The sequence below is a fragment of the Podarcis bocagei genome (assembly GCF_964188305.1).
Source record: "Podarcis bocagei genome assembly, chromosome: 9".
In the NCBI taxonomy this organism is placed as follows: Eukaryota; Metazoa; Chordata; class Lepidosauria; order Squamata; family Lacertidae; genus Podarcis; species Podarcis bocagei.
The window spans coordinates 14,439,511-14,465,374 of NC_138134.1; the positions used below are offsets into that span (position 1 = coordinate 14,439,511).

The 25,864-nt window shown below is 44.3% G+C and overlaps 1 protein-coding gene across 2 annotated transcripts in view; it reads right to left on the reverse strand.

The window, feature by feature from the left end:
- Positions 1-25,162, reverse strand: part of LOC308594608 (uncharacterized protein) — a 182,191-nt gene extending 157,029 nt beyond the window's left edge. The window contains exons 1-2 of one of the 2 annotated variants that reach the window (XM_081207895.1): positions 24,672-25,162; positions 18,859-24,195 (exon numbers count right to left, since the gene is read on the reverse strand). In XM_081207895.1, coding sequence (XP_081064021.1) covers positions 23,070-24,083 — 1,014 coding nt within the window. In that variant the 5' untranslated portion in view covers positions 24,084-24,195; positions 24,672-25,162 and the 3' untranslated portion in view covers positions 18,859-23,069. Of the gene's footprint in view, positions 1-18,858; positions 24,572-24,671 lie in introns of those variants that run through there. The other variant, XR_014011500.1, reaches the window with a different exon arrangement.
- Between the last annotated feature and the right edge of the window lie 702 nt (positions 25,163-25,864).

The following is a 25,864-nucleotide window of genomic DNA, read 5'->3' on the forward strand; positions in this document are numbered from 1 at the left end:
GTAGGGTGATCAAATGTCTAAACCAGCAGGAAGAGATGGTACAGAAAAATATGCAAATTAAAGATGCAAGATGAAAATATCAAGCATGGGACTTCACTATTATCCTTGATTTAATGAAAAGCTGTGCTTGGTGAGGGCTTATAACATGTGGTAGCTCTTTCAGTATTTGCTAAACATTCCACACATAAATTGCTGTTTCCCCAAACTTTTGATTTATGATATAGGGGAGAAATCCAGCATTCAGCGACACCACATTATTTAGAATAATAGCATATTTCCAAAAGAGGTAACATGGGAAATGGAAGTTCAGGAATATACACCATGGATGGGGACACCATCGTACAGAATTTGGGCAATCACCTTTTTTGAAACCATGAAGATCATGGTGTTTATGTATGGCTATGTATGATCTGGTTCCATGGCAGTCAATTTCGTCTTGCAAATGGGAAGAAGCAGAAGCCTGACGATAGCCAAACGGAAAAATAGGGAGTGGTTCTTAGACAGCAGGATTATTTGAGCACTTATCTTTTGAACAAAATTGACATGAAAATAGGGAGAGCAGAGATGTGCACACTTGAAGGGCCCCTCTGCTTGACAAAGTCCCCATTACCTTCCGCAACGTAGACAATTACTGCCTGCTGTGGGGAACCTGTTCTTTTTGTGTAGGCCAGGCATAGGCAAACTCGGCCCTCCAGATGTTTTGGGACTACAACTCCCATCATCCCTGACCACTGGCCCTGTTAGCTAGGGATGATGGGAGTTGTAGTCCCAAAACATCTGGAGGGTCAAGTTTGCCTATGCTTATCATGCCACATGGAACACTCATTTCTTTAGGGTTCAGAGCAGAGCAAGCTCCTTGCTGCAGACACTCATCCTCCAATTCATGGAAGGTGATTAGGAAGGCAACAGGTAGGGCAAGTGCTGAGCATGCAGAAGGTCTTAGATTCAATCCCTGGCATCTCCAGGTTAGGTGGGGAAAGGCCCGCCATCTGAAACCCTGGAGAGCTACTGTCAGTGTGGACAATATTGAGATGTAGCAAAGGTCTGACTCAGCATAAGACAGCTATCTATGTTCCTCTATTGTGTAAGCTAAGAAGTGTGAACGATCAGCTGATTATGTAGGCATTCGCTCTGCTTGTGTGCCAATGTGTTTGGGGTGATACAAAGTGGTATGAGAGTTATGTCTGTGGTATTAGGTCTAGGAAGGTGGACTGGCCCATAAAAGCAATCACTCAATGTTGCAGTGATCAAGAGATAAACGTTCATTTCTGATATGATACAGACCTTGGACAAGGCAGTGAATAAAGAGATAGGGAAGAAGCTGGAACACTTTTCTTACATAATTTTACAGCTAGGCACCCCTAGGTGGCTCCCTAGGGCAGCACACTTGGAAACAAGCAGAACATCACATCTGCAACAGCAGCAAATGGAAGAGAAGCTCTTCTCTCAAGAATGCCTCCTCGGTGCACATACGAAGTGGAAATTAAGGCTGCCAAAACAAACCAAGGTAGCCTCTTTGTCTCCTTTTCTCTCTCACGTACAAAAAACAACCGTGCCCTTTGCAACTACCAATTAAAATCAATGGAGCCACATTATAGTTGTTGTTTAAAAGCTGGAGATTTCAGCCTGATGCTATATGGAAACAAGGAGGAATCAAGTAACATAAAAGAAGAAAACATTTGGATTGTAGGCTTCCAGTTAATGAACCATGGTACAGAGGCTAGTCATTTTTAGGCACTTCACAAACAAGTATGGTACAGGTGAGTAATTGAGCAGACAGGCACCAAGACACAAAGGATAGATTGTCAGGAATGAGAGCTCATCTGAATAATGCAGCTGCCTATGACTATGGGATGAGTGCATGAAGGTAGACTCAGGGTAGATTAATGAGGCTAAAAGATTGGAAGCCTGTTCATTCATACACATATCAACCTGTGGGTTGTTCCCAGCTAGAAGCACACTATCTCCTCTCTATTGTGTAAATAAGGGATAGCTACCCCATGCTACCCTGAACACTTGTATGGACATTAATGCAGGGGGGAGAATCATGTGGCTCATACTTCTTTTCATCAAAAGCGAATATAAGGTCCCTTCTTGGGTGCTATGTGGGTGGCACTGTGGTCTAAACCATTGAGCATCTTGGGCCTACAGATCAGAAGGTTGGCGGTTCGAATCCCTGCAATGGGGTAAGTTCCTGCTGCTCTGTCCCAGTTCCTGCCAACCTAGCAGTTTGAAAGAGGCCAGTGCAAGTAGATAAATAGGTACCACTGTGGCGGGAAAGTAAACTGTGTTTCCATGCACTCTAGTTTCCATCACAGTGTTCCATTGCACCAGAAGTGGTTTAGTCATGCTGGCCACATGACCCAGAAAGCTGTCTGTGGACAAACGCCGGCTCCCTTGGCCTGCAAGTGAGATGAGTGCCGCAACCCCATAGTCACCTTTGACTAGACTGAACCAGGGGTCCTTTACCTTTTTTTTTTTTTTACCTCCTACACCTGTGTGATTTTCAGGGGAAAGTTTTCATCAGACTAACAGCATTTCTTAGGAGATGTTGTATGTAGATTCCCTTGGTCAGGAGTCACCAACCTTTCCTGGACCAAATTTGGAGGAAGCACTGTGGCTGCCAGTCACAAAACAACTGCCATTGTTGGCATGGCATAACACAACATGGCTTCTGGTGTGTGTGGCAAAATGCTAAATTAGAGGCAGTTCAGTCCTTGCTGCTTCTCCACTCCACCCGTCCCAGACAAATTGATACTTACTGTGGGAAGTCAGCTATGTCCTGCTAGTTCTGATTGCGGAGCTTGCACAATATTGATACAAGCACATACATATGCAATGATCATGTTGCTATCTAATAACAATATATTATTCCCCAATACTGGAAATAATATATCAGGTGGGCACACCACACTCTTTCTTGCTCCTGTTCATACACACTTCACATGCGCACAGCTACACATACATTTCTTCCTCCATCTCTGCCCAAATCACACACACACACACACACACATCATAGAGTGAACCAAGTGCTTGCTGCCAGCTCCACATGGCTGGTGGGCAAGAAGCAAACCAAGAGGCTGGACCACTAAGCAAAGGGGGAAACCATCCTTGACACTTCTCCCCCACCAAACAGCCTTCAAAACCATCCATAATGCAAGGGCTGGACTTTTTTGCTCCAGAAACTGCTCTGCCATTTAAAAAATAAAATCAAAAGATATCAAATTTCACCAACCTGGTGCCCATGGGCACTAGGGTGCCTATGGGAGCCATGTTAGTGATCCCTGCTCTAGGGTTTTATTGCCAATTTGTGTGTTTTTTCCTCCTAACATGAAACTTGCAGTGGATTTGGAGATTGTGCCTCATATGAAAGACCTGACCAATATTTCAAATGCAGCCTAAAGACCTTCATTAGGGCTTGTGAAGTAGCTCAGGTGGACCAACACCCACCCTTAAAAAAAAACCCAAGGTATCTCACCGAAACTCATATTAAAAACCCATTGCAGACATAATTTGAAAGGCTTATCCCCGCCTCCCCCAATCCACACACCATTAAAAAGAACAATGGCTTGATTGGCAAGAATCAGTGGCATGGCCAAAAATTCATTTTTCCTTGATGGTATCACTGATGTCTCTAAGCAAGCCTTAGCAGCACACTTGAAAAAAGAAGAAGAAAAGCCATGCAGTGATAAAATAGCACAGCTCTTGCCCAAGATAATGACCCAGAAGAAACAGATAACGTTGCAGCAAAAGCAGACAGCGCTATTCGTTTGTCTGCTCTGCCAGTTGTAATGAAATGTGCTATTATTACCTGATTTAGGATTATGAAGAAAACTGTTCAGGTAGTTGTGCTCCACTTCTTTTGGCAAGCTTCTCAGGTACAGAAGCAGACAAGATATTTATCTTCTGCGGCTGCAGCAACCCTCTGCCCCACAAAACAAATCCCATTTTTGTCTCGCTTCCTTCCCCCCTCCCTTTCAAAGTCGCACACAAAAGGAAATAGTATCTTTCCAGCGCCATTAGAGTGCAAGCATATGATTCAAGTGCCAAAGCAGAGGCCATAAATTCAAGATTCATTTAGTGTTGAAAGGACTCCTGGGGCGGGGGAAGGGAGCGGGTGTGTTGTCTAGGATTACCAAATTGAAGGCTGCAGAAGATAGAGGGACAAATGCACTGTTCACATAGAGCCATTTGTACGTTGGCAAATTGAAATATGGCAGCCACATTGTAAGGGCACATGCAGAAGGTCCAGGATCATTTCCCAGCATCCCAGAATAAGGGTGTTAGTTGGTAGGGACTGGACCTCTGAGCTCTCGAGAGAGCTGCTGCCAGTATATATAAGCTTTATATGTTCTGGCACATGGGGATCTCATTTTTAAAAATGTGTGTGTGCGCGCACACGCGCATGTGTGTAATAGTCGCTGGTATAGTATTGGTAAGCAGTCAGTTCTGCAGAAAGGGCACTGGGGGGAAAGGGTTAAGGCAGGTGGGTGCTACCCTCTCTATCAAAACAAACAAGCAAAAAGACTGTTAGTCAATTATCTTACAACTATGCCTCTCACGCACTTCTCTGGCCTTTGGAATGCTAGCCAACAGCACTAGAAGTAAAACCTAGCTGTTATAGTGTGGGATTGAGGCTGTGTTACTGAATTGCGTAAGCTATCATCCTCTGTATACTCATCTGGAAGCAAGTCCCACAGAGACCAAGTAAAGATGGTTGGATGTAGAATTGGGTCATAGCAATGAAGAAATTTCTGCCCAGTTGTTTACAAGTTCTATGGGCTGTAAATAATAATAATAATAATAATAATAATAATAATAATAATAATAATAATAATAATTTATTTATAGCCCACCCATCTGGCTGGGTTTCCCAGCCACTCTGGGCAGCTCCCAACAGAATATTAAACGGAATTAAACTTCAAACATAAAACACTTCCCTAAACAGGGCTGCCTTCAGATGTCTTCTAAAAGTCAGGTAGTTGTTTATTTCCAATTCCAAAGAACTGTAGAGTTGAAGGGACGCCAAAATGCAGGAATCTTTTTGCCCAATGTGGGGCTCAAACCTAAGAACCTGAGCTTAATAGTCTCATGCTCTGCTGACAACTAAGTAGCTGTGTGCCCGGAACAAGGCTCACTCATGCAACAGCATCCCCCCCCAAGCCCACTCTCCCCCCCTTGCATGCCTCTTTGTGGGAATATTCAGGGATGCAGGAGAGGATATGTTGTTTGATTATATCCTTTCCAACTTGTGTTAGCAAGTTCTACAATTTAGCAGAGTAACATTCCCTCTTTTAAATTTGCACAGCAGATGTGTTTGCTCAGGCTTGCTAAAGCCTCTAAAATAAGTTACCTGGTAATTTCCACTTTAGTCCCTCATTAAAGAAATAGACACGATACAGTCTTCTATAAAAGTATAAAAGAGTTTACTCACTCACATTCTGTTCACAGATGGATCCCAGAAGGCAGACTTAAGTTACAAAAGTAATATACACCTGGAAACGGAGGTAGCCCCTTTGAGAGCATCTTAGGCTAAGCAGATGTTGCTTCTTCGACGAATGTAGTCAGAGAGAGATGACTGACCAGTCCTGCTCTTTTGTTACTGGGGCAGGTGAGGTCACGCCCACCTCTAGTCACACGCAGAGCAAGTCTGTCCCAACCTAGGAGAAACAGGAAGTTCTGACTGGCTGGTCCAGACATCCCCTTTTATGTCCACTCTAGGGATGTTGTACTTGACTGCTCTTGTGTTTCACATCCCACACTCTTGCACCCACTAAATATGCTCTGGAAGTCTGGGGGAACCCCTAAAACATGTTTAGGGGATGCATGGGGAGGAGTACTGTGTTGAATTCCACACTATGTGTTTACCACATGTCAGTGTGACTATTCTTAATACTAGTTGTTGTTGCAGTGTTCAAAACATTACCCCTCCCCCTCTCTTTCCCCCCAACCGCATGATGTCTATGACAACAGAGTCATACCAAATGCAAACTGTGAAAAAGACCCTATGAATCGAAAGTAAAGCTGCCATATGTACATTTCCTTGTTTGTTTGTTTTGCCACACAATAAAATCTATAATTAAAACATATATTTATTAAAAACAGCATTGCAGATATTTGCACTACCTTGCACAGTTAACAGAAACATGAAGCAAGACCATAAGGGTTGCTTCCAAATTATATGAATTGGGTCACTCATCATAAGGAGAGCATTATGTAGTATCTCATTCCCTGTAGCAAAAAGCCTGTGGCCTTCTAGTGGCAGACGTTTAGCACCTGTATATTTCAGAATTAAGAGAATATAAGCTTTTATCTTGGACTTCCTTGTACAAGACTAACATGAGATGCCGTTAAAACTCCACTAAATAATTGTTATGATTTACCAATTTTTAAATTTCTCCCTTTCTAAATAAAATAAAACATATATTTTGCTCTTCTCTTTCTGAATTGTTGTCCATATTTCTAATGACTACATTGTATCTTTTTGTATGCCCTACATTGGTCTTTAATCAAGATAACGTATGGCTAACAATGGGATTTTGATTAGCAATTAGTAAGAGCTACGCACCAAAATTCTGTTTCCCCTCTTAAGAATACTGTTTTTGATGTTCTCTTCTGTTTGCTTTCATGCATGGAAGAAGTGCATACTGTACTTTGCAATCAAGAGAACAAAAGAGAAATCAGAGAAATGTCCACCTCTGGGAGCGTGGAGATTTTATTTCTTCTTGCGCTACATATATCTCTCACTGAGGTTCTGATTGATCGTTTTTTGAACCTGAGATTGACAGTACGTAGGATGGTGGTAATCACTGGGGAGAGGAACAGAGTGTTGTTACCAGAAAGTAGCTAACCTGCACAAAAGAACTAAGCCTGTCATCATGGTTTGGTTATTGCTGCACTTAAAGGCGAAAAGAAAAATTCAGAAGTAGAGAATTGCATAAAATGATCTTCTCTATGTGCTGCCTTTTTAAATTGTGGTTTGCAGGGTCAGTTCTTCCCTGCATATGAATGGATACTCAGTGTCAGTGTTGCACTAATGCATTACTTTTGCTTCTGTAATGGAAAGATAGATTGTGGATAGGGGAGGATATTTTTTTCTCTTGCACCTGACGGCTATCCTGTTTGAGCTAGTCTACCTTATAGGTTTCCATGCCTCAGCCTCCTCCTCATGACAGGTTTAGCATCACTTAGCGAGTTTCTCTGCCACAGTGAGCAGCCACCACTGACAAGCATTTAGTTGGAGATGATATTCTGGAGAAATGGAACCTTGTTGCAAGGATGTGGCTGAGACACAGAAATTTGTGCAATCTGCTCTAACAGAAGTTAGTTTATGCAAGGAAGGACTGTGAGGACTGGTGTGCAGTAAGGACACCATTGGTCATTGATTTGGACCATGTCATCCATTAGGGTAGAAACTGATGTATGGACAGCTAGTTCTCTGAGTCTCGGTTGTTCTGCGATAAATAAATCACCTTCATTATCACTCCCTCTAATATCACACTCAGGTGGTGACTGCCAATAGCAGAAGTGCTACTGAAATGAAAGAGAGATTCCCATGCTTGAGAATACCTTGAGTTTTGCAAAAATACTTACAAAAAATAACTTCTGCATGCACACAAACAAATTGAGCTCAATGAAGACCGAGCAATGCTCAGCAGCCATGGAATGGTGGATGTCAGGTGGAAAAGTAAACCAGAAAACTGTGTGTGTGTGTGTGTGTGTGTGTGTGTGTGCAGTGCCCCACTTGGAGGTAAGATAAGATAAAACTTTATTTGCATTAGCCAATGGCTAATGGAGGTAACAGCTGGCTGGAACTCTGAAAAGAGTGCTCTTATTAAGAGGGGAGGATAATGCTGTTCCAATCTGACAAAGGAGAATGGAAGCTGTGGGTGTTACTGGAATCTGACTTTGTAAAGGTAAAGGTAAAGGTAAAGGGACCCCTAACCATTAGGTCCAGTCATGACCAACTCTGGGGTTGCGGCACTCATCTCGCTTTATTGGCTGAAAAAGCCAGCGTACAGCTTCTGGGTCATGTGGCCAGCATGACTAAGCCGCTTCTGGCGAACCAGAGCAGCGCATGGAAACGCTGTTTACCTTCCCGCCGGAGCGGTACCTATTTATCTACTTGCACTTTGACGTGCTTTCAAACTGCTAGGTTGGCAGGAGCAGGGACTGAGCAATGGGAGTTCACCCCGTGGCGGGGATTCGAACCGCCAACCTTCTGATCGGCAAGTCCTAGGCTCTGTGGTTCAACCCACAGTGTGTAGTATATGAAATTTATTTATTTATGGGTGTGTGTGGGGGGGGGTGTCACACAAAAGTTCCAGTGTGGTTTGGGACAGGGACAGGCATCAGCTTTTAAAATTGCCCAAGAAGGGTATAACAGTGGCACCATAGCTTGCCCCAAAAACATAAAGCCCAAAATTTAATTAACCCCTCTTCTTCCAATCTCTTGTCCTGCTGTCATTTTTTTCATTTTTGGTAGTGTTTTGAAGCACTACAAGAGAAAGATGGCCAATAAGAAGAAGGGCAAATCTACAGAATTGGCTACAAGCCTTAATGGCTAAATTATATCTGGTTTCAGAAATACAGTGGTACCTCGGATTACATACGCTTCAGGTTACATACACTTCAGGTTACAGACTCCGCTAACCCAAAAATATTACCTCAGGTTAAGAACTTTGCTTCAGGATGAGAACAGAAATCGTGCTCCAGTGGCGTGGCAGCAGCAGGAGGCCCCATTAGGTAAAGTGGTGCTTCAGGTTAAGAACAGTTTCAGGTTAAGAATGGACCTCCGGAACAAATTAAGTACTTAACCCGAGGTACCACTGTATTGTGCTTCTGAATGCTAGTTCCTGAAGAGCATGAGCATGAGCTCATGCCCTGCTAGTGGGCAACCCCTGGGCATCAGATAGGTCACCGTGAGAACAGTATATGGATACTGTTAGATCCACCAGAGCTCTTATGTTCTTATGGTAACTTTAGCTCAACCATTGAATATTCTAAAGTTAAAAATAATCTACAATATACATGTTGGTGTGCTGTTGCTAGCTGAGATTCTAATATTGTTCAGTCTGGGAAAGCTTGTAGACTGCTACCGTAAACCATTTTCCAACTGCTAGCAACTGCTGTAACTATAAAATTTGTGCAATTATTACTAGTTACACAAATCAATTGTCATCTACTAAGCAAAACAATCCCTGCTCAGATAAATTTATTTACTGGAAAAGTTAATTTCACCCATTGTTCACTGCCAGAAAATTATTTCCACTTTATTTAAATAGGCAGTCTTATCAGTATTATACTCATTTTGCCATGCTATAACATCACAAGTACAGAGTTGTATTTTCCTTGATTTCCTACTTATTTGACTACTATTAAACGCTGCTTCTAAAAACAAGAACAAAAAAGCCAAAGGATCTGTAATCTACTGTGCCCTTAAGCCTTAACTTTAATTGATTACTTGTGAGTGTAACAAAGAAAAGGTAGCAAAGTGGTTATCTAAAGCCACTTCCGAGCTTGGGAGGAGGTAGGGTTGTGGGCTTCACGCCCATTCCACGTGCGCGGGGGCTGTTCCCAGCCCCCGCGAGATCAGGGGAATCCTCGGCCACGTCATCCTCCCAGCCAGCCAATCGGCTTCCAGGGGGGGCATGGCCTGCTCTATTTAGGGCCGGTGCGGCCGAGGTTCCTCCTCTTTTCGCCGCACCAGCCAGCTGTGGTGGCGAGCTATTGCTCGAGTGGCGGTTAGGCATTGGTGAGGGAGGATTAAGTGTATGGGGGGGGAGGAAGCGCCATCACCTCCCCCCACAGCAAAGGACTCCGGGGGGCATTGCCCTGTCCGAAGCCTATGGAGGTGTGGGCCTAAGGCACGCCCCCAAGCGGTGACCCCGGGGAAACTCCTAGTTGACGTGCCTCAGCAGGACTCCCTCTACTGGTGGTTAACCCTTGCCGGTCTTCATGCAATTGGGCTGAAGCCGGCTAGTCGATAGGACCAATGCCTAAGCCAATACCGCTCATTTCTGTAATCAATAAAGTTGTGGCCTATTACGCCCATTAACCTTAATACTTGGTGTCCTGTGTTTTTATTTCTTCCTGGGGGGAGGCGGGAACTTGCCACGCAACTCTTTCTCCATCGGTCCATCTACAGCTAGACAAATGGCACCCAATTGAGACCAAAAGTTGCACCCCACCAGTTAAACTGGACCCAGATGAGCATTGCAGTGTGCAAATGGGCATTTGCAACCAGGAGTGTATCTTCACCGGCAAGACTTGTAGATCATTTTTGCTGGACTGGAGCAACTGTCAATATTGACAAGAAAACTCTGTATTATCATCTCAAATATGTGGCAGCTCACAGCATATGCAAGCTTTGCAGACAGCTCTATTCACCTCTATGAGAGACTCGTTTCCCGCAGAACAGAAACTGTATTGCATCCCTGTTATCTGAGCCTCAGTTACCCACAGCTCTCATTTATCATTTCACATTAGTCTTGTCATGTCAACAGAACCTTATGTAAATAGTATTTCTTTTCATCCAAATGTATATCTTGATATACCCCAGGCAATGCAGAGAAATGAGATTGCATTGCATATTTGGATTTTATTTCTCACAACAGAGAAAACACGAGCTGCAACTGAGGAATCTGAAGCAGTAAATTTAATCACCCACTTTATTCAACATAATATTTTATATCGGGGTAAGTTATGCTAAACAGGAAAGGTGATATCTTTTATTACATCATTCCAGTAGATGAAAAGTTTTCTTTAAAAAACACACACACCCTGAAATGTTTTATGAGGCTTTGGTCCAATAGAATAAAGTGGCTTTTCCCCTGATTTTGTATAGCTCCTTGAAGAGACTGGGTCGGGGAAAACATCCTTCTTTATCCTTCCGTAAAGCTAGATTTTGGACTTGAAAAAGATAAAGACATGCAGGCCAGCATGTGGAATAAACAACTTGCTGGGGTAATAGTGGCCTGGACTCTCCCTAACCAAAATTCAAATGGGAAGACAGTCAAACTAATGCCAGTGTACTGGAAGAAGCAAAGATCACCACTGTCAAAGCAATGGTTCTTCAACATCAACTTTATTGGACTGGTCATATTGCTCGGATGCCTGATTATCGTCTTCCAAAGCAACTACTCTATTCCAAACTTAAAAATGGAAAGCGTAATGCTGGTGGTCAACAAAAGAGGTTCAAAGACTCTCTCAAGGCAAATCTAAAAAAATGTAGTAAAAGCACGAACAATTGAGAAACACTTGCCTGCGAGCGCTCCAGTTGGAAAAGAAGCCTTGACCAAAGGTGTCATGGGCTTTGAAGACGCTCAAAATCAGGATGCAAGGGGAAAATGTGCTAAGAGGAAGGCACGCTTGGCAAACCCTCACCGTGATCAACTCCCACCCGGAAACCTATGTCCCCACTGTGGAAGGATGTGTGGATCCAGAATTGGCCTCCATAGTCACTTATGGACTCATTGTTAAAACTGTGTTTATGGAAGACAATCTTACTTGGCTACGAGTGATTGCCAAAGAAAAAAGAAGCAAAATGCATATTCCAGATGTGACTGTAATCTAGCCTGTATGGAAAAGGTTTGTTGCTTGCAATAGCTGCCTTTCTGGAATGCCATGTCTACAGCTGTGCAGACCAGGATCTCTGTCCTATGACAAAGGTCTCTCTGACTCTTTGTTGAACCATGGAGGTTGAGTTTTGGAGCAAATTTAAAGCAAAGTATCCCTCGCTTGTGGTGCTTTTCTTCTAGAAAAAAAAAGGGTGCCGGTACTGCGTACCTTTGAGCGCCCACAGAAAAAAAGGACTGAAAGAAAGTATACAAATATCCATCGCATCTGTGATTTCTTTCCACATTTTAAATTCTTGGGGCATGTGCAGGTTTGCATCAAGCACGAACTAAATCTTTCATTTTGACAGACTGAAGCATTGAAGACTCCTGCCCAGCAAAGGTTGAAAGCTTATTTGTTTTTGTTTGCATATTTTATATTCTGAACCTTCGAAATAATTTTTTTGGAATGATCTTTATTGGTTTTACAAGTTTCACAGTGATAAAACATATCTTATTTCTTTTAACCTTTATGCTTTTACTCTATCGAGCTTGCACTTCCCTCCCTCCTCCTTCTGGTTTCTCTATGTTTCCTTTTATCTTTACGCATTTGTTATATTTACATTCTGTGTAAACTTAATACTATAGAATAAAACCTTCAAAATAAATTTATATCCCCATGATGGCTAACACACAGTGCGGTTTTTCAGGGGCTTCTCAGGGATATGCAGTACTGGCACTTTTTTTTTTCCTAGAAGAAAAGCACTGCTAACATGTATGAGTAAAATACAGTGGTGCCCCACAAGACGAATGCCTCGCAAGACGAAAAACTCGCTAGACGAAAGAGTTTTCCATTTTTTGAGTCATTCCGCAAGACGAATTTCCCTATGGGCTTGCTTCGCAAGACGAAACGTCTTGCGAGTTCTTGCGAGTTTGTTTCCTTTTTCTTAAAGCTGCTAAGCCGCTAAGCCGTTAATAGCCGCTAAGCCACTAAGCCGCTAAGCCATTAATAGCCGCTAAGCCGCTAAGCCGCTAATAGCCGTGCTTCGCAAGACGAAAAAAACCGCGAGACGAAGAGACTCGCAGAATGGATTGATTTTGTCTTGCGAGGCACCACTGTAGTTATTATTTTGTAAAAGCAAACTTAGTACAAGAAATTATAAAAAAGAACACATTTGTTAAATAGACAGTACAATCAAACTGCTCTAAGTTGAAAATCCAACATTTAGCACATTTTTACAAACAAACAAACAAACAACCTGGGAAAACAGGATCTGGTGCCTTCTTGTTGTTGTTGTTTAGTCGTTTAGTCATGTCCGACTCTTCGTGACCCCATGGACTAGAGCATGCCAGGCACTCCTGTCTTCCACTGCCTCCCGCAGTTTGGTCAAACTCATGCTGGTAGCTTCAAGAACACTGTCCAACCATCTCGCCCTCTGTCGCCCCCTTCTCCTTGTGCCCTCTATCTTTTCCAACATCAGGGTCTTTTCCAGGAAGTCTTCTCTTCTTATGAGGTGGCCAAAGTATTGGAGCTTCACGATCTTTCCTTCCAGTGAGCACTCAGGGCTGATTTCCTTCAGAATGGATAGGTTTGATCTTCGTGCAATCCATGGGACTCTCAAGAGTCTCCTCCAGCACCATAATTCAAAAGCATCAATTCTCCAGCCATCAGCCTTCTTTATGGTCCAGCTCTCACTTCCATACATCACTACTGGGAAAACCATAGCTTTAACTATATGGACCTTTCTTGGCAAGGTCATGTCTCTGCTTTTTAAGATGCTGTCTAGGTTTGTCATTGCTTTTCTCCCAAGAAGCAGGTGTCTTTTAATTTCACGACTGCTGTCACCATCTGCAGTTATCATCTGGTGCCTAAAAGACAGTAAAAAGGGCAGACATACCAAGGAGGGCATTCCAAGGGCAACAAACCACCACTAAGTTTTTCATCCCAGCCACAACCTTTAGCTGGAAGGGACTTCACAGTGGAATGAGTGATGATTGCATCTAGAAGAATATATCTGGTGATGATCTCAGTGGATTGAGTAGATTAATAGAGCAGAAGGCGGTCCAACAAATATTACGGGTCCTACACTGTGTAGAAGTTTAAAGGTTGATATCAGTACCTTGAATACAGTTTATGAACTTACTGTGAGCCAGGAGAGCTGTTTTAGCACAAACAAACCTTACTCACAATTCCCTCCCCACCCCATGTAGTTAATTCATACACATGCAGCCCAGTCCTCTGCAGGTTTACATAGAAGTAAGTCCTGTGACTTAAGTGAGCCTTGTTCCCAAATACAACTGCATACAACGGTAGCCTTAATTGCCATTCATCAAGGACTGGTTGACCCACGATTGTCACCATTTGATGTCTGAAACATCCACTGAAATCTCTATGTGAATGGGCCATCACATTCATTCAACAGTTATCTGTGTAAGGTAACTGAATGTAGTGAAACCAAGCAATGTGAATATATGTTTGAACTAGCAATCTGACTACAGCTCTGATCCACAAACTTCTATGCTAAGCCAAAACACCCATTTATTTCATTAGGGCTTGTGCATGCAAGCAGGATTTTGAAGCCCATGATGTCTCTGTACTCTTGCATGTCAGTGAAATTGCAGTTTTTGATTGCTCAGGAAACAGTCTTGAATACACATAACTTTACCACATTGTAACTTCTATGTCTCACTGTATTTAAACTTGCTTGCTTAAAAAGGTCTTGGCAGAGTGTATACGAAATAAATAGATGTAAAATCAATTCAGGAACTGTATCACATTTTGTTTTTCTTCTGTTTTCCTTTATTACCCACTATGTGCTCCCAAATGAAATCTGCTGGTAGCCCAAAGAAATCCACCAACCGATCCTCCCTAAAATGAGTTATTTGCTTCCCTTCTGCCAGCCCCTTTTTCCTGTAGGCTTCTCTCTCCCATACCCAGTTGATTTAGAACCTGTCTAACTGAACAGACTACAGTGTCTTGCGGAGTGCAACTATGCATTGCCAGAGTAACTTATTCTTGCAGTGATTCAATCCACCCTAAAGAGTACGAGTTTCATAAACGACTCAACAGGCTCATTGACATCATTCTATTCAATTCACTCTCTCTCTCTTAGAGTATATCTAATTGGTGCTTTGTGCTTGCATTTTGCAGACAGAACTCTTACCAGACCTGTTTCAAAACATCAGCTGATGTTTTGACCCACTTTAATGCCTTCTGAAGTGCAGTAACAAAGGTAGGTTCACCACCAAAATGAGGTGCCTGCTTAGAACAGCATTTTGTGGCTGCCTGCATCTTCTCTCATCTTATTGTTATTGTGCAGACACAAGTGTTGCTTAGGAACCCAGGGAAGTAAACAGCTAGGGGGCTGGTGCTGTGCAGTGGGGGGGAAATGTTCCAAGCTATGGGTTTCAGGGTAGAGTCTGATGTGACTGAGAAAAAGGCAGTCGGTAGAGCATGAGATTCTTAATTTCAGGGGTTCAAGGCCCACATGAAGCAAAAGATTTCTGCATTGCATGGGAATGGACTAGAGGACTCCTCTGGTCCCTTCCATCTCTATAATTCCATGATCCTCTCTGGACATTCACATTTCCCTCAACCTAGTTGGCAAACCTGTATATCATATTGAAGATAGCAGCGAAGATGATTAACTGCTTATTCACATCTTCCACCCACCAAATCGCTCCACATCTAGAAAACTAGATATCAGGAAGAAGGGTCAAGGCTGGACTTTTCCTTGATTGGCTAGTTTTCTGATAGCAGAGTCACCATTATTGTCTGTATGGAGAATCCAGTAATATGAACGTCTGCATGCAATCAGAAGTGGCACAGCCCAACACAGGCTTACCATCTCAATGAAATATAGAATTGTGAAATGTTGAGGAAGAGGAGCAGCCAGTGAGGTGGGTGTTGTTGTTTACCAATGCCACATGTTGCTGCCCATCCCCAAATGTTGGTGGGTAGCTTGGCCCAGCACTGGGACCATCGGATTGGCTGCACCACTGGACCCACACCACCCTCCCCACTTCCTCATCCCTCTGCCTCTTGGTAACTGGCAGTGACATACAGGAAGTCAGGTGATTAACTCAACTCAGGGAGCAAAAAGACAAAGAAGTCAAGCAAACACGGTAAGTCACAGGACCGCGTATGTTTGTCAAGAGTACAGCAACACATTATATGTAGGGCTGCCTTTGGAGATGGTTCAGAAACTCCAGGTGGTGCAGAATTTGGTGACCAGGGCAACACGGTTTGAGCATGTAATGACTCAACTGCACCAGCAGCCAATTCTGGGCCCAATTCAAAGTGCTGGTTTTGACCTATAAAACAACTTAGGACTGCAACGTCCTTAGGTCTGCCTCTCCCCATATGAACTGACCTGGACCCTACAATCATTATCTGAGGCTGTTCTTCAGGTGCCTTCCTCAGAAGTGGTCCAAAAGGTGACAACACAGTTACGAGCCTTTTCTGTGGTGGCTCCCCAGTTGCGGAATGCTCTCCCCAAGAAGCCTTCCTTTCATATCTTTAGGCACCTAGTGAAAACCTTTCACTTCAACCAGGCAAAGATCTACCATTTTCCCGATAATAAATGCTGGAAATGTAAAGAAACTGAATGTACTTTTTTCACCTTTGGTAGACGTGCCCGAAGATTAAGGCTTTCTGGGAAATGATATATAATGAAATGAAAAAGGTACTTAAGTGTACTTTTCCCAAGAAACCAGAGGCCTTTCTCCTGGGCATTGTCGGCCAATTGGTGTTAAAGAAAGATAGGACTTTTTATGTATGCTACTACAGCAGCAAGAATTCTTATTGCAAAGTATTGGAAGACACAGGATCTACCCACTCTGGAAGAATGGCAGACGAAGGTGATAGACTATATGGGACTGGCTGAAATGACTGGCAGAATCCGAGACCAAGGGAGAGAGACGGTGGAAGAAGATTGGAAGAAATTCAAAATTTATCTTAAGAAATATTGCAAAGTTAATGAGTGCTAAAAGGTTGAGGGTATAGAAAAAAGGGGATTACAGCTGTAAAAGGTTAAGTAAAAGAAAAGAACAAGGGAAAATTAGATAAACTTAAGGAGGAGGATTTGCTGAAACTAAATTGGAAATTGGGATGCAGAAAGGGGAGGTATGGGGAAGTCGGTGAAGTAAGGTTTAAGAAAAAAGGATTTGAAATTATACATGTTTGTTTATGTGTTTGTATGTTTGTATTGTGTATTGTGTATGGTTTGCGTTTACAGAAATTGTGAAAAACCAATAAAAAAGAAAAAAAGAAAACCTTTCACTTCAACCAGGCGTTTGACCCCTTTAGTGCTTATAGGACTAAGGTGTGAAACTTCCTTGCTATTTTTGCGATTGGATGCTGCAAGTTGTTTATGTATTCTTGCTATATTTATAATGTTGAAATGTGGTTTCTTGTATGTTATTATATTGTTGTTTTGCTATATTATTATGAAATTGTTACGATGTTGTTATCTTTCTATGCAATCATGAAATTGTTTTTGTAGTGTTTGTTTTAAATGCATCCCTGTTTCTTTGTTGCAAGCCACTTTGAGCATGATTCTTTGTGTGGGGAAGTGACCTGCAAATAAATGACTCCCAATCTAGATGCTGCTACATATGCCTATTTATTTCCTTACACGTTTGCTTGTCCAAACAGCATCAGGTAGCATGTCATTGCTTTCACCGCTGCCTTCAAAATAGCATTAAATCTTCTTATTTCTTGTGTGGCAAATGATGAAACAATCTAGCAATTAATGATCTAATATGTCTGCTCCCATGTGGTTAGGGAAACCAAATACAGAATCGTATTATACACAGTAGTTTTGATCAGTGCAGAACAGAACGAATGACACTGTCGGATAAGCTATTAACAAATCTGCTTTATTTTAGATTCAGGTAGGTAGCCATGTTGGTCTGACACAGTCGAAATAAAAAATAAAAAATTGTCCAGTAACACCTTATAGACCAATTATTAAGTTTGTTCTGGTATAAGTTTTTGTGTAAATGCACACTTCTTCAGATACACTGAAGTAGAAGTCACCAGACCCTTATATATATGCTTTATTCTAATTTGCTTTCCTCTGTTGCCATGTTTACTTTCTTAATTTTCAATAAGGTATGTAGGCTTACATTTTGCTTTTTTGCTCTTTTGTTTTCATTTTACAAAAGAGCAGTAATTATTCCTGAAAAGGGAAATCAAATAATATTTGTAAAGAGCAAAAGCAAGAGAAGACAGTTGAAAACTTTCTAATAAATAATTTTGTATGCAGGCTCTCTCTACACTCAATCCATTATAGCTTGGAGCACAACAATATTGCTATCAGGTGCATCCACAGGTAATAGATGGTGCAATGACCTCCATTGGAAGCAACCTGTTAGTTAAGAGGTAGCATAAATAACTTTGCCCCAATGCTTTCTTCCCAAAAATCAAAGGCATTTTGGCAGAGAGGGGATTTAGAGCAGAGAAACTGAACTCTTTCCCTACTCACTGTTACTCTGTTCCAGATGACCCCCTAAGTAACTTTAGGAGTACCATATATTGAGGATCCATGTCACTGCTCAAGGTTTTGCAGCAAATCACAGAGAAGCAATAGAAGGCGTCCAATTTGAGCTCTGTGAAGTCCATTGGGCACACAGTTAATGTGGATGCAGATGCAAGATCATTTGTTTTTAATTAAGAGAAGAAATAAATTATTTAACATGAGACATATTTATATGTAGACTTCATTTAGTCGACTGCATTGTGAACTGCTCGTCCCTTAGCCAGAAATATATTAAATATGGTATGTACTGACTTTAAATGGATTTAAGAAATCCAGGTTCACATATTTCCTTAGTCAGGAAATTCAAAGGAAGGATATGGTCAAGCAAAGGAAGGATATGGGCTTTCTCTCTTGGACTAACCAACCTCAAAAGGTTGTTATGAGTAAAGCTGCCATTTCAAAATTGCAAGTGAAGCCAAAAACTCCTCGGGAGGTAAGTTCAGATGTGCAAATCCAGCTCATGCTGTGGAACCAGCAAGTCGCCATTATGGGAAGCTATTCTCTCCAAAGAGCCAGTATGGTGTAGTGGTTAAGAGCGGTAGTCTCGTTATCTAGGGAACCGGGTTCGCGTCTCCGCTCCTCCACATGCAGCTGCTGGGTGACCTTGGGCCAGTCACACTTCTTTGAAGTCTCTCAGCCCCACTCACCTCACAGAGTGTTTGTTGTGGGGGAGGAAGGGAAAGGAGAATGTTAGCCGCTTTGAGACTCCTTAAAAGGGAGTGAAAGGCGGGATATCAAATCCAAACTCTTCTTCTTCTTCAAATGCAGTCTACTTGCACAAGCCTCATGTGCAGAATCAATTTCCATATACAATCATGGCTGAATAAAAACAGGGTATCTTTGTGTGGTAGCTGGGGATGATGTGCCTGTTTCATGCCAACAGGCCTCATATTATCCCAATGAATGAATCAGGAATCTCTGCAGGAATTCTGAATGAAAGCAAAGGGGGGCTACTGGTTTGTTGCTTTTATTTTTATTATGTGTTTTGTGGTTTTATATCTTGATTTTATTCTGTGAACTGCCCTGAGATCCCCGGGTATAGGGCGGTATATAAATTCAATAAATAATAATAATAATAATTTACAAGGTAAAAATGATTTCTCTCTATCTTTCAGACTATAGAGGAACCGTCAGCAAAAGCAGAATCAAGTCAGGGACAGGTGAGCCTCCAACCTCCTTCACCTGTAAAATGAAATGGGAACAGAAGTCAAACACAGTTTGCTTAAAACAGTTTCTGGTTTTCCTTCTTACTGGCTTTATGGGAGTTTGGGAAGGGTGACTCTTGTGTGCTATGTTTGTTACTGGTTATGCATGTATATGAACAAAAACAAGCTAAAAGCATTGGAATACAACAAGAGAAACTGGAAATTTCTCCTAAAGCTTTGGACAACATGAAGGAGGGGGGGGGGAATCACAGTTGGCTAATAGGTAAGAAGAGTCTCCTCCATAATTTATATAAACCTAGGCTTCGAAGCTCTCCAAGGTTCAAATTAAGACATGGTGCAAATCTTCCTCTATCACTCATTGGTGCTTCAAATATTGCCACTCCAACACCCTGAGCATTGTGATCCCTGGGAGATTATGTGAACTCCATCACCCTGGAGAACTTTGTTTTCCAGGCTCCCTAATACCTGAGGAAGGTCCATTACCACAACCTGGGATAGCAGGGAGGAAAGGAGTCAAGGATGACAGCTAGCTCAGATTTCATTCTGAGATGGAGAAAAATGTTTGGGGGGGAAATGCAAGCAAGTGCTATCTACGCCTGGACAAATGTACACACCAAAAAAGAAAATTACAAATTATGGTGTGCTTGTCCACGCCCATTCATTTTACACAAATACATGCACTAAACACATGTGAACAGCATGCAGGAAACCTTTGTTCCTGTACTTTTCTGGAGCTTCCCACAGGAGAGAAGGGAGAAGCAAAAACAACAAGCAGATGCTCTCAGGAAAAGATGAAGTTGTAATCTAGCCCATGTAGCTTACAGAGTTCCATAGGCAGAACAAAACAGCACAGCCCAAAGGAACATTCCTTTTAAAATATATACCGAGAAAAACATTGGAGAAAAATGAAGGAGAAGGGAGGGTGAGGAAATCTGGTTTAATTATAACAGTACAGGCAACTGAGAGGAGGAAGAAAGAGAAGAGGGATGGGGAGGTACAGAAAAGAATATATGTCCTATGGGGTTTAGGCTTTGTGTCTGTTGGAAATACAAAGTAAGGGGTTCACTCAATAAGGTATATAGAAATAAATGAGACGGAATAAGTGTTGAAGGGAAAAACGTGACACCAAGCAGGCATTTGGGGATGGGGTGGGGCACAAGTTCTCAGCATACTGTTATTACTGAAGTGACTAAGCCACCATGCACTGTACAGAAATAGAACTCTTTGATCCTGGACCACGTTTCTGGAAAGTAATTCCTGTACACAAAACAGGATTGGAGGATGCATCTTTTAAAATTAATACTGAAAGAGGGGTCTACAAAGCAAGGTGGGTTTATGGCTTTCCTTAGGAAATTAAAAGCTTATTTAACACTTTGGTATGACAACGTTTCAACAGAAATGGAGGTTTGGCATCTTAAGAGTTTCTCTGAACCATTTAACAGATAGACACGCTGTCTGTATTAGGTTATTATATGGTGATTACCCAGATCCTGGATGTACATAGCTGCTGTCAGAACTATCCCTTTTCAGAAATGTAACTTGCTGATTAAAAGCTGTTTGCCCCACATTTTATATATGTGATTAATATAACAATAGGGTACATTTATCCTGAAGGGAAAAAAATCTTCAAATTTGCACAGACCCAAAATATTTTTGTTTGCAAAATATTGCAACAGAAACTCTCACAAGGCTGCTGAGAATAATGCACAGCTTAGTCTTATAAGTGCTGTTTGTGTTCAGTTGAACTTACTCCCAAGTGTGTGCACTACAGGATGCCAGCCTCAGATCTATATGCCCATGTCTTTCGTTTTGCTCTGGGTGCCTGAGAACTCTCCATCAACTGAGGAATTGGACAGGGCAATCAGATCATCTGTGGATGCAACATCCACTTTATTCCTTTTAATGAGACAAGTTCAAATGTTGCCCTACAGATGTAAAATCTTAATTAACCATGTACATAGTCTAACTGTGATACTCAGTTCTGACAATCAAGCAGCAACTTTTATTTATTTATCAATCAATTTATTCATCTTAAAAAAAAAGCTTGAGGAGGAAAACCTATCTAATTTTAAACAAGGCCTCTGCTTTCTAAATTGGGCTGTTTCACTTTTTTTCTTTGATCTGCTGTATTATTACTTAAAGCAGGAGCCTGCCACACAAAAACAGAGAATATGAAGACACTTTTTAGCATGGAATTCAGTACGGGGGCATTTCTTTCTGTATATTGCTTGAAGTACAACAGCATTAGTTTTACAGAGTGGGGGGGCAACATTTTTGAGAGGAAGGTATAAATTCATTTCTGGGCTGAACCCGACCTACAAATCACACCCTATTATGTGAAGAAAGCCCTTGTACCAATTGTGTGGGACCATCTTATGCAACAGGAAGGGGGAAAGGTACACTTTCCTACTTCACAAATTCTGGGCACTGAAAAGAGGCTCTAAGAATATCCTTCAAATTTTAAGCTGACCTGCTCTGCTCAAACTCAGTCAAATCACCACCAAAGTGAGAGGCTCTTAGTGATTAAAAGGAAGTCTGTCATTTCCTTATTTAGACTCTTCAGATGAAGCAATGTGTCCGTGGCCCCATTAGTGAAAGCACGCCCCTAGTTAAGAACAGTTTCAGGTTAAGAACGGAGCTCTGGAATGAATTAAGTTCATAACTAGAGGTACCACTGTACCACTATGGGATGAATACTTCTCCCCACCTTGCCTAATAACTGTGACTGTATATCAAGCCTTGTTCCAATGAATTGTGTGTGTCTGCATGGAGGGCAGACTTCTCCTAAGCCCTTTGCTGTAATTACACAGTGGTTAATCTATTTCGTCTAAAACTTAAAGTGGAGGGGTTTTTTGCGGGGGGGGGGGATGAACAGTCTAAGAGAGAGAGAGAGCAGCCAGGGAGATCAAGCCACACAAACGCAAAAACCTAGCAGGATGCTTTTAACGGATGAAAAGGTCATCAGATCTGGTGCTGCTTCTGGTGTCATTTCCCGCGTTTGTCCCTTGGTGGAGTTGTCGAGTTAGATTTCTCCATGCCGTCAAACCGCTTAAACTATTCGCTACTTCTTTCCACCGCCCCGCAACACACACACACACACACAAAAGCAAATGATCGACTATCGTGTTCACACTGCATTTAACCTTTTCCTTACAGTATTATCGTAATCCACGTGACCCCTTCCGAAATCCTGCTTGGAGAATCTGATCTACCTGTGTATGTCGCCGCGGGAATGGTGGCTTTAAAAATGTCCCCCTCACCCTCCCTCCCCTCGCCGGAAAAAAGCCCCAAACCTCGACATCTTTGCAGGTGTAAGGATGTGTGCGCGCGCGCGTATCCCCCCGGATCTGTTTTTCCTTCTCAAATTTTAGAGCCTAATATGACTATAGTATATATATTTAAAAAAACCTTGGGGACTCTTATGGAGACGTCTCGCTCCATCTAGTGTAGGAGGAGAAGATGGGAAATTGCATCAGTTAGGCTGCTTACCTTGCACACTTACTTGGGAGTATATACCATTGACTGCACCGGGGCTTTCCTCTGAGTAGACATGCAGAGGCCTGGCGCTGTAAATAAATCAGCCTACCATTTCCACCATCTCCGATGGAAAGGTATGTCGGCTGCAAAACTCAGGAACTACCCGATGAGGAAACATTGCCGAGGGTTGCCAGGAAGTTAAAGGAAAGGAAGAGACGAGGACACATGAACATGAGACCCATCACCTCGCCGTGGCAATCCCGCACTTAGCGTAAAATCTGGGGGCCTCAGCGAGCCCCATTGATATTCTTGGGCGTGCGAGATAGTCGCTATTCTCTGCGCTCCCCCGTTTGGATTCCTAAAGCGCCCAAGGAACAGGGACTCACACGGAGCACTGCAATGAGCGCGGAGAGCCTTTCCCAACTCAACAGGGAGGCGATCACCGCACGATCCGGAGAGAGATCGCGCGTACCCGGGTCTCCTGCCTCTCCTTTCCCCCTCCTCCCGCGATACGTAAGCCCAGGCACGTGGCGCGAAAGCAGCGCGTCCGCGGTGCCCGTTTCCCACGCCGCCTTCCCGCAATCTTGCCTGGCAGAGGAAGGAGAGGAGCGGGTGACCCGCCGTCCCTGGCGCTCTCCGACAGATGCGTCAACAACCCCGCGAGAAGGAGCTTGCTGCGCTCCTGCGCAAGGAAGGCATTGCAGAGCGGACGGATAGAGAGAGGGACAGCGCGCGAAGAGCGGTCCCAGAGAAGAGAATTGGGGACAAGGAGAGAGAGAGAGAGAGAGAGAGAGAGAGAGAGAGAGAGAGAGAGAGAGAGAGAGAGAGAGAGAGAGAGAGAGAGAATATGAATGTGTGCGAAACAGATATTTGCCAAGGGGAGGAGGAGAGAGAGGTGGATGCACTGCAAGAGAGGAATTGTGGGAAGCGTTCTGGGGAAGACTGGAGGCAGGGAGGGAGAGTGGAGAGGTTTCCTGGAAATAGTCTGCAAAAACGGGGATACGCTGAAAGACTAGGAGGGGGGGTAGTGGGAATACTGAAAGGATGGGGGAGGGGGAGCCTGCAAACGCTGGGGAGATCGCGTGCAGGGGAGGCAGTCGGCCGAAGAAAGGATGCGGAAGCTGACAAAGCTGTAGGAAAGAGCAGACGAGAGAGCTGGCGGCGGGGTGGAGAGCAGAGACAGACAGAGAGAGAGAAAACCGTTGCAAAGCGAGCGAGGCTGCAGTTGGAAATGGAGACTCTGTTCCTTTGGACAGGGACGGAGCGCGTTCCCCGCCCATGAGACCGCAGTGTGCACCAAGCAGCGCGCCTGGCCGAAGAAAGAACCGATCCCGGTTCGCCATCGATTTCGAGGGAACTCGCGTCGCCAGCTAGCCAGCCAGCCTTCTTGCGAGCCCAGTTCCAGGGCATGTTCCAATTGCGCTTGTTCTCCCGCGTTAAGCGCCTTGCAAGTTTCTTTTAAAAAGGGGAAAAAAGAAACATAATTAAAATGCAACGCAGAATGGCTTGATTTCTACGGGTCGACTTATTTACCTGTCTGTTTTCTAAAGGAAGCCCAGGGGGGAAACGCAATGCAATGGTTTGCAATGCAATGCAATGGATTGTAATGCAACACAATGCAATGCAATGTAATTGTAGCGCACTCTCTGGCAGGGCTGCCTAGTTCTTGGGGATCGCTGCTGGCACGCCTGGAGCTCCCGCAGGGGCAAGAGTCGTCGCCGCCTCCCAAGACGGCGCGGGCGCGCCCCAGCACCGAGGAGGGGCGGAGGGGAAGGCGGAGGCAGGGAGAGAGGTTTTTGACAAAGTCAAGTTGCTTGGCAAATAAAGCGGAGATTTGGTATTAATCCCACTTAACCCGCTGAGAAGCTGCCGGAGCTGCCCGCCTCCCTCTTTCCTCCCCCTCCCTCCTCCCCCCACCCCCCCCCACGCACCGGGACTGCGGCGATGCGCACTGAGTCTGCGCCAAGTCGCCTCTTTTCTCGCTGATGCTGCAGATCTGACAAACCCAGGGTCTCCGGCGGGGTCCACGGAGGCGGGGCTTAGGAGGCTCGCCGGCCAACCAGCGAGGGCGCGAGCGAGCTCGAGCGCCCGCAGCTGTTGCCGCCGCGCCAGTCGCGCGCCAAAAGGAGGGGAGCCCCCTCTCGCCTCAGAGGAAGCGCGGAATCATGTCTGAGTCAGACATAGCGGCGGCGGCGGGAGCCTCCAGCCCGCTGCTGTCTCTCTTTCCAAAGCGGCTCTCCCGTTCCCCGCTCTCGCGCGCCACACGTTCCTTCCCAGAAAACCTTCATTTTGTGAGGGAGCTGAGTCACCCGCAGAAAGGAAGCCTCTTGCCGCCCTCGCCGCGCGGCGTCGAAAAGACGTGCGCGGCTCCCCTCAGAAACAAGCGAGGAACAGGTTTCTCTCCTCCTGCTGCTGCCGTTGCCATTCCGCACCCCGCGTGCCCTCCCCACGCGTGCCCTGGGCCCAGCCCAGATGCCTCGGGGTCTCCTCCCCGCCTCTCCTCCCTCCCTCCGCCGGAGTGGAGAGGAGGACGAGGAGGAGGCCGAGTAACTGAGGAAGAAAAGGCGGGAGGAGGCGCGCGAGCGGGCGGCGCCGGTCGCCCCTCCGAAAAGAGCGGAGGCCAGCAAATGCCGCGGGCGATTAAGCACGCCAAAGTCGAGAGAAGGAGAAAGGAGGCGAGGCGGCGGGTCGCCGCCAGAAGCCGAGTGGACGGAGTTGGCGCGAAAGTTGGCTCCCCTCACGACGCGGCTTCATTTTGCGGTGTGTCAGAAACGAGCGCTCTCCTCACGTTGCCAACTCCGAGCTCTCTCTCTCTCTCACGTCCCCCCACACCGCCACTTCCACCGCAGTCTCGGCGCCTCACAGAGACAGAGAAGGGGGAGATTCAATGTTATAAATGTGAGGGTCCTAATCTCGGGAGGATCTCTGTGGGGAGAGAGGCTCGAGATCCCTCTCCTGGATCCCCTCTCCTATTAGCCGCAGCCTTGTCATCTGCTTGCCTCTGTAATACCCCCCCCCCAAAAAAAACAACAACACAAATCCACACAGCGAAAAGTTTCAAAAAAAAAAGCACCCGAAGCCGACTACTCTCGGATCCACGTGATCTCACCACGCCGCTCCTTGC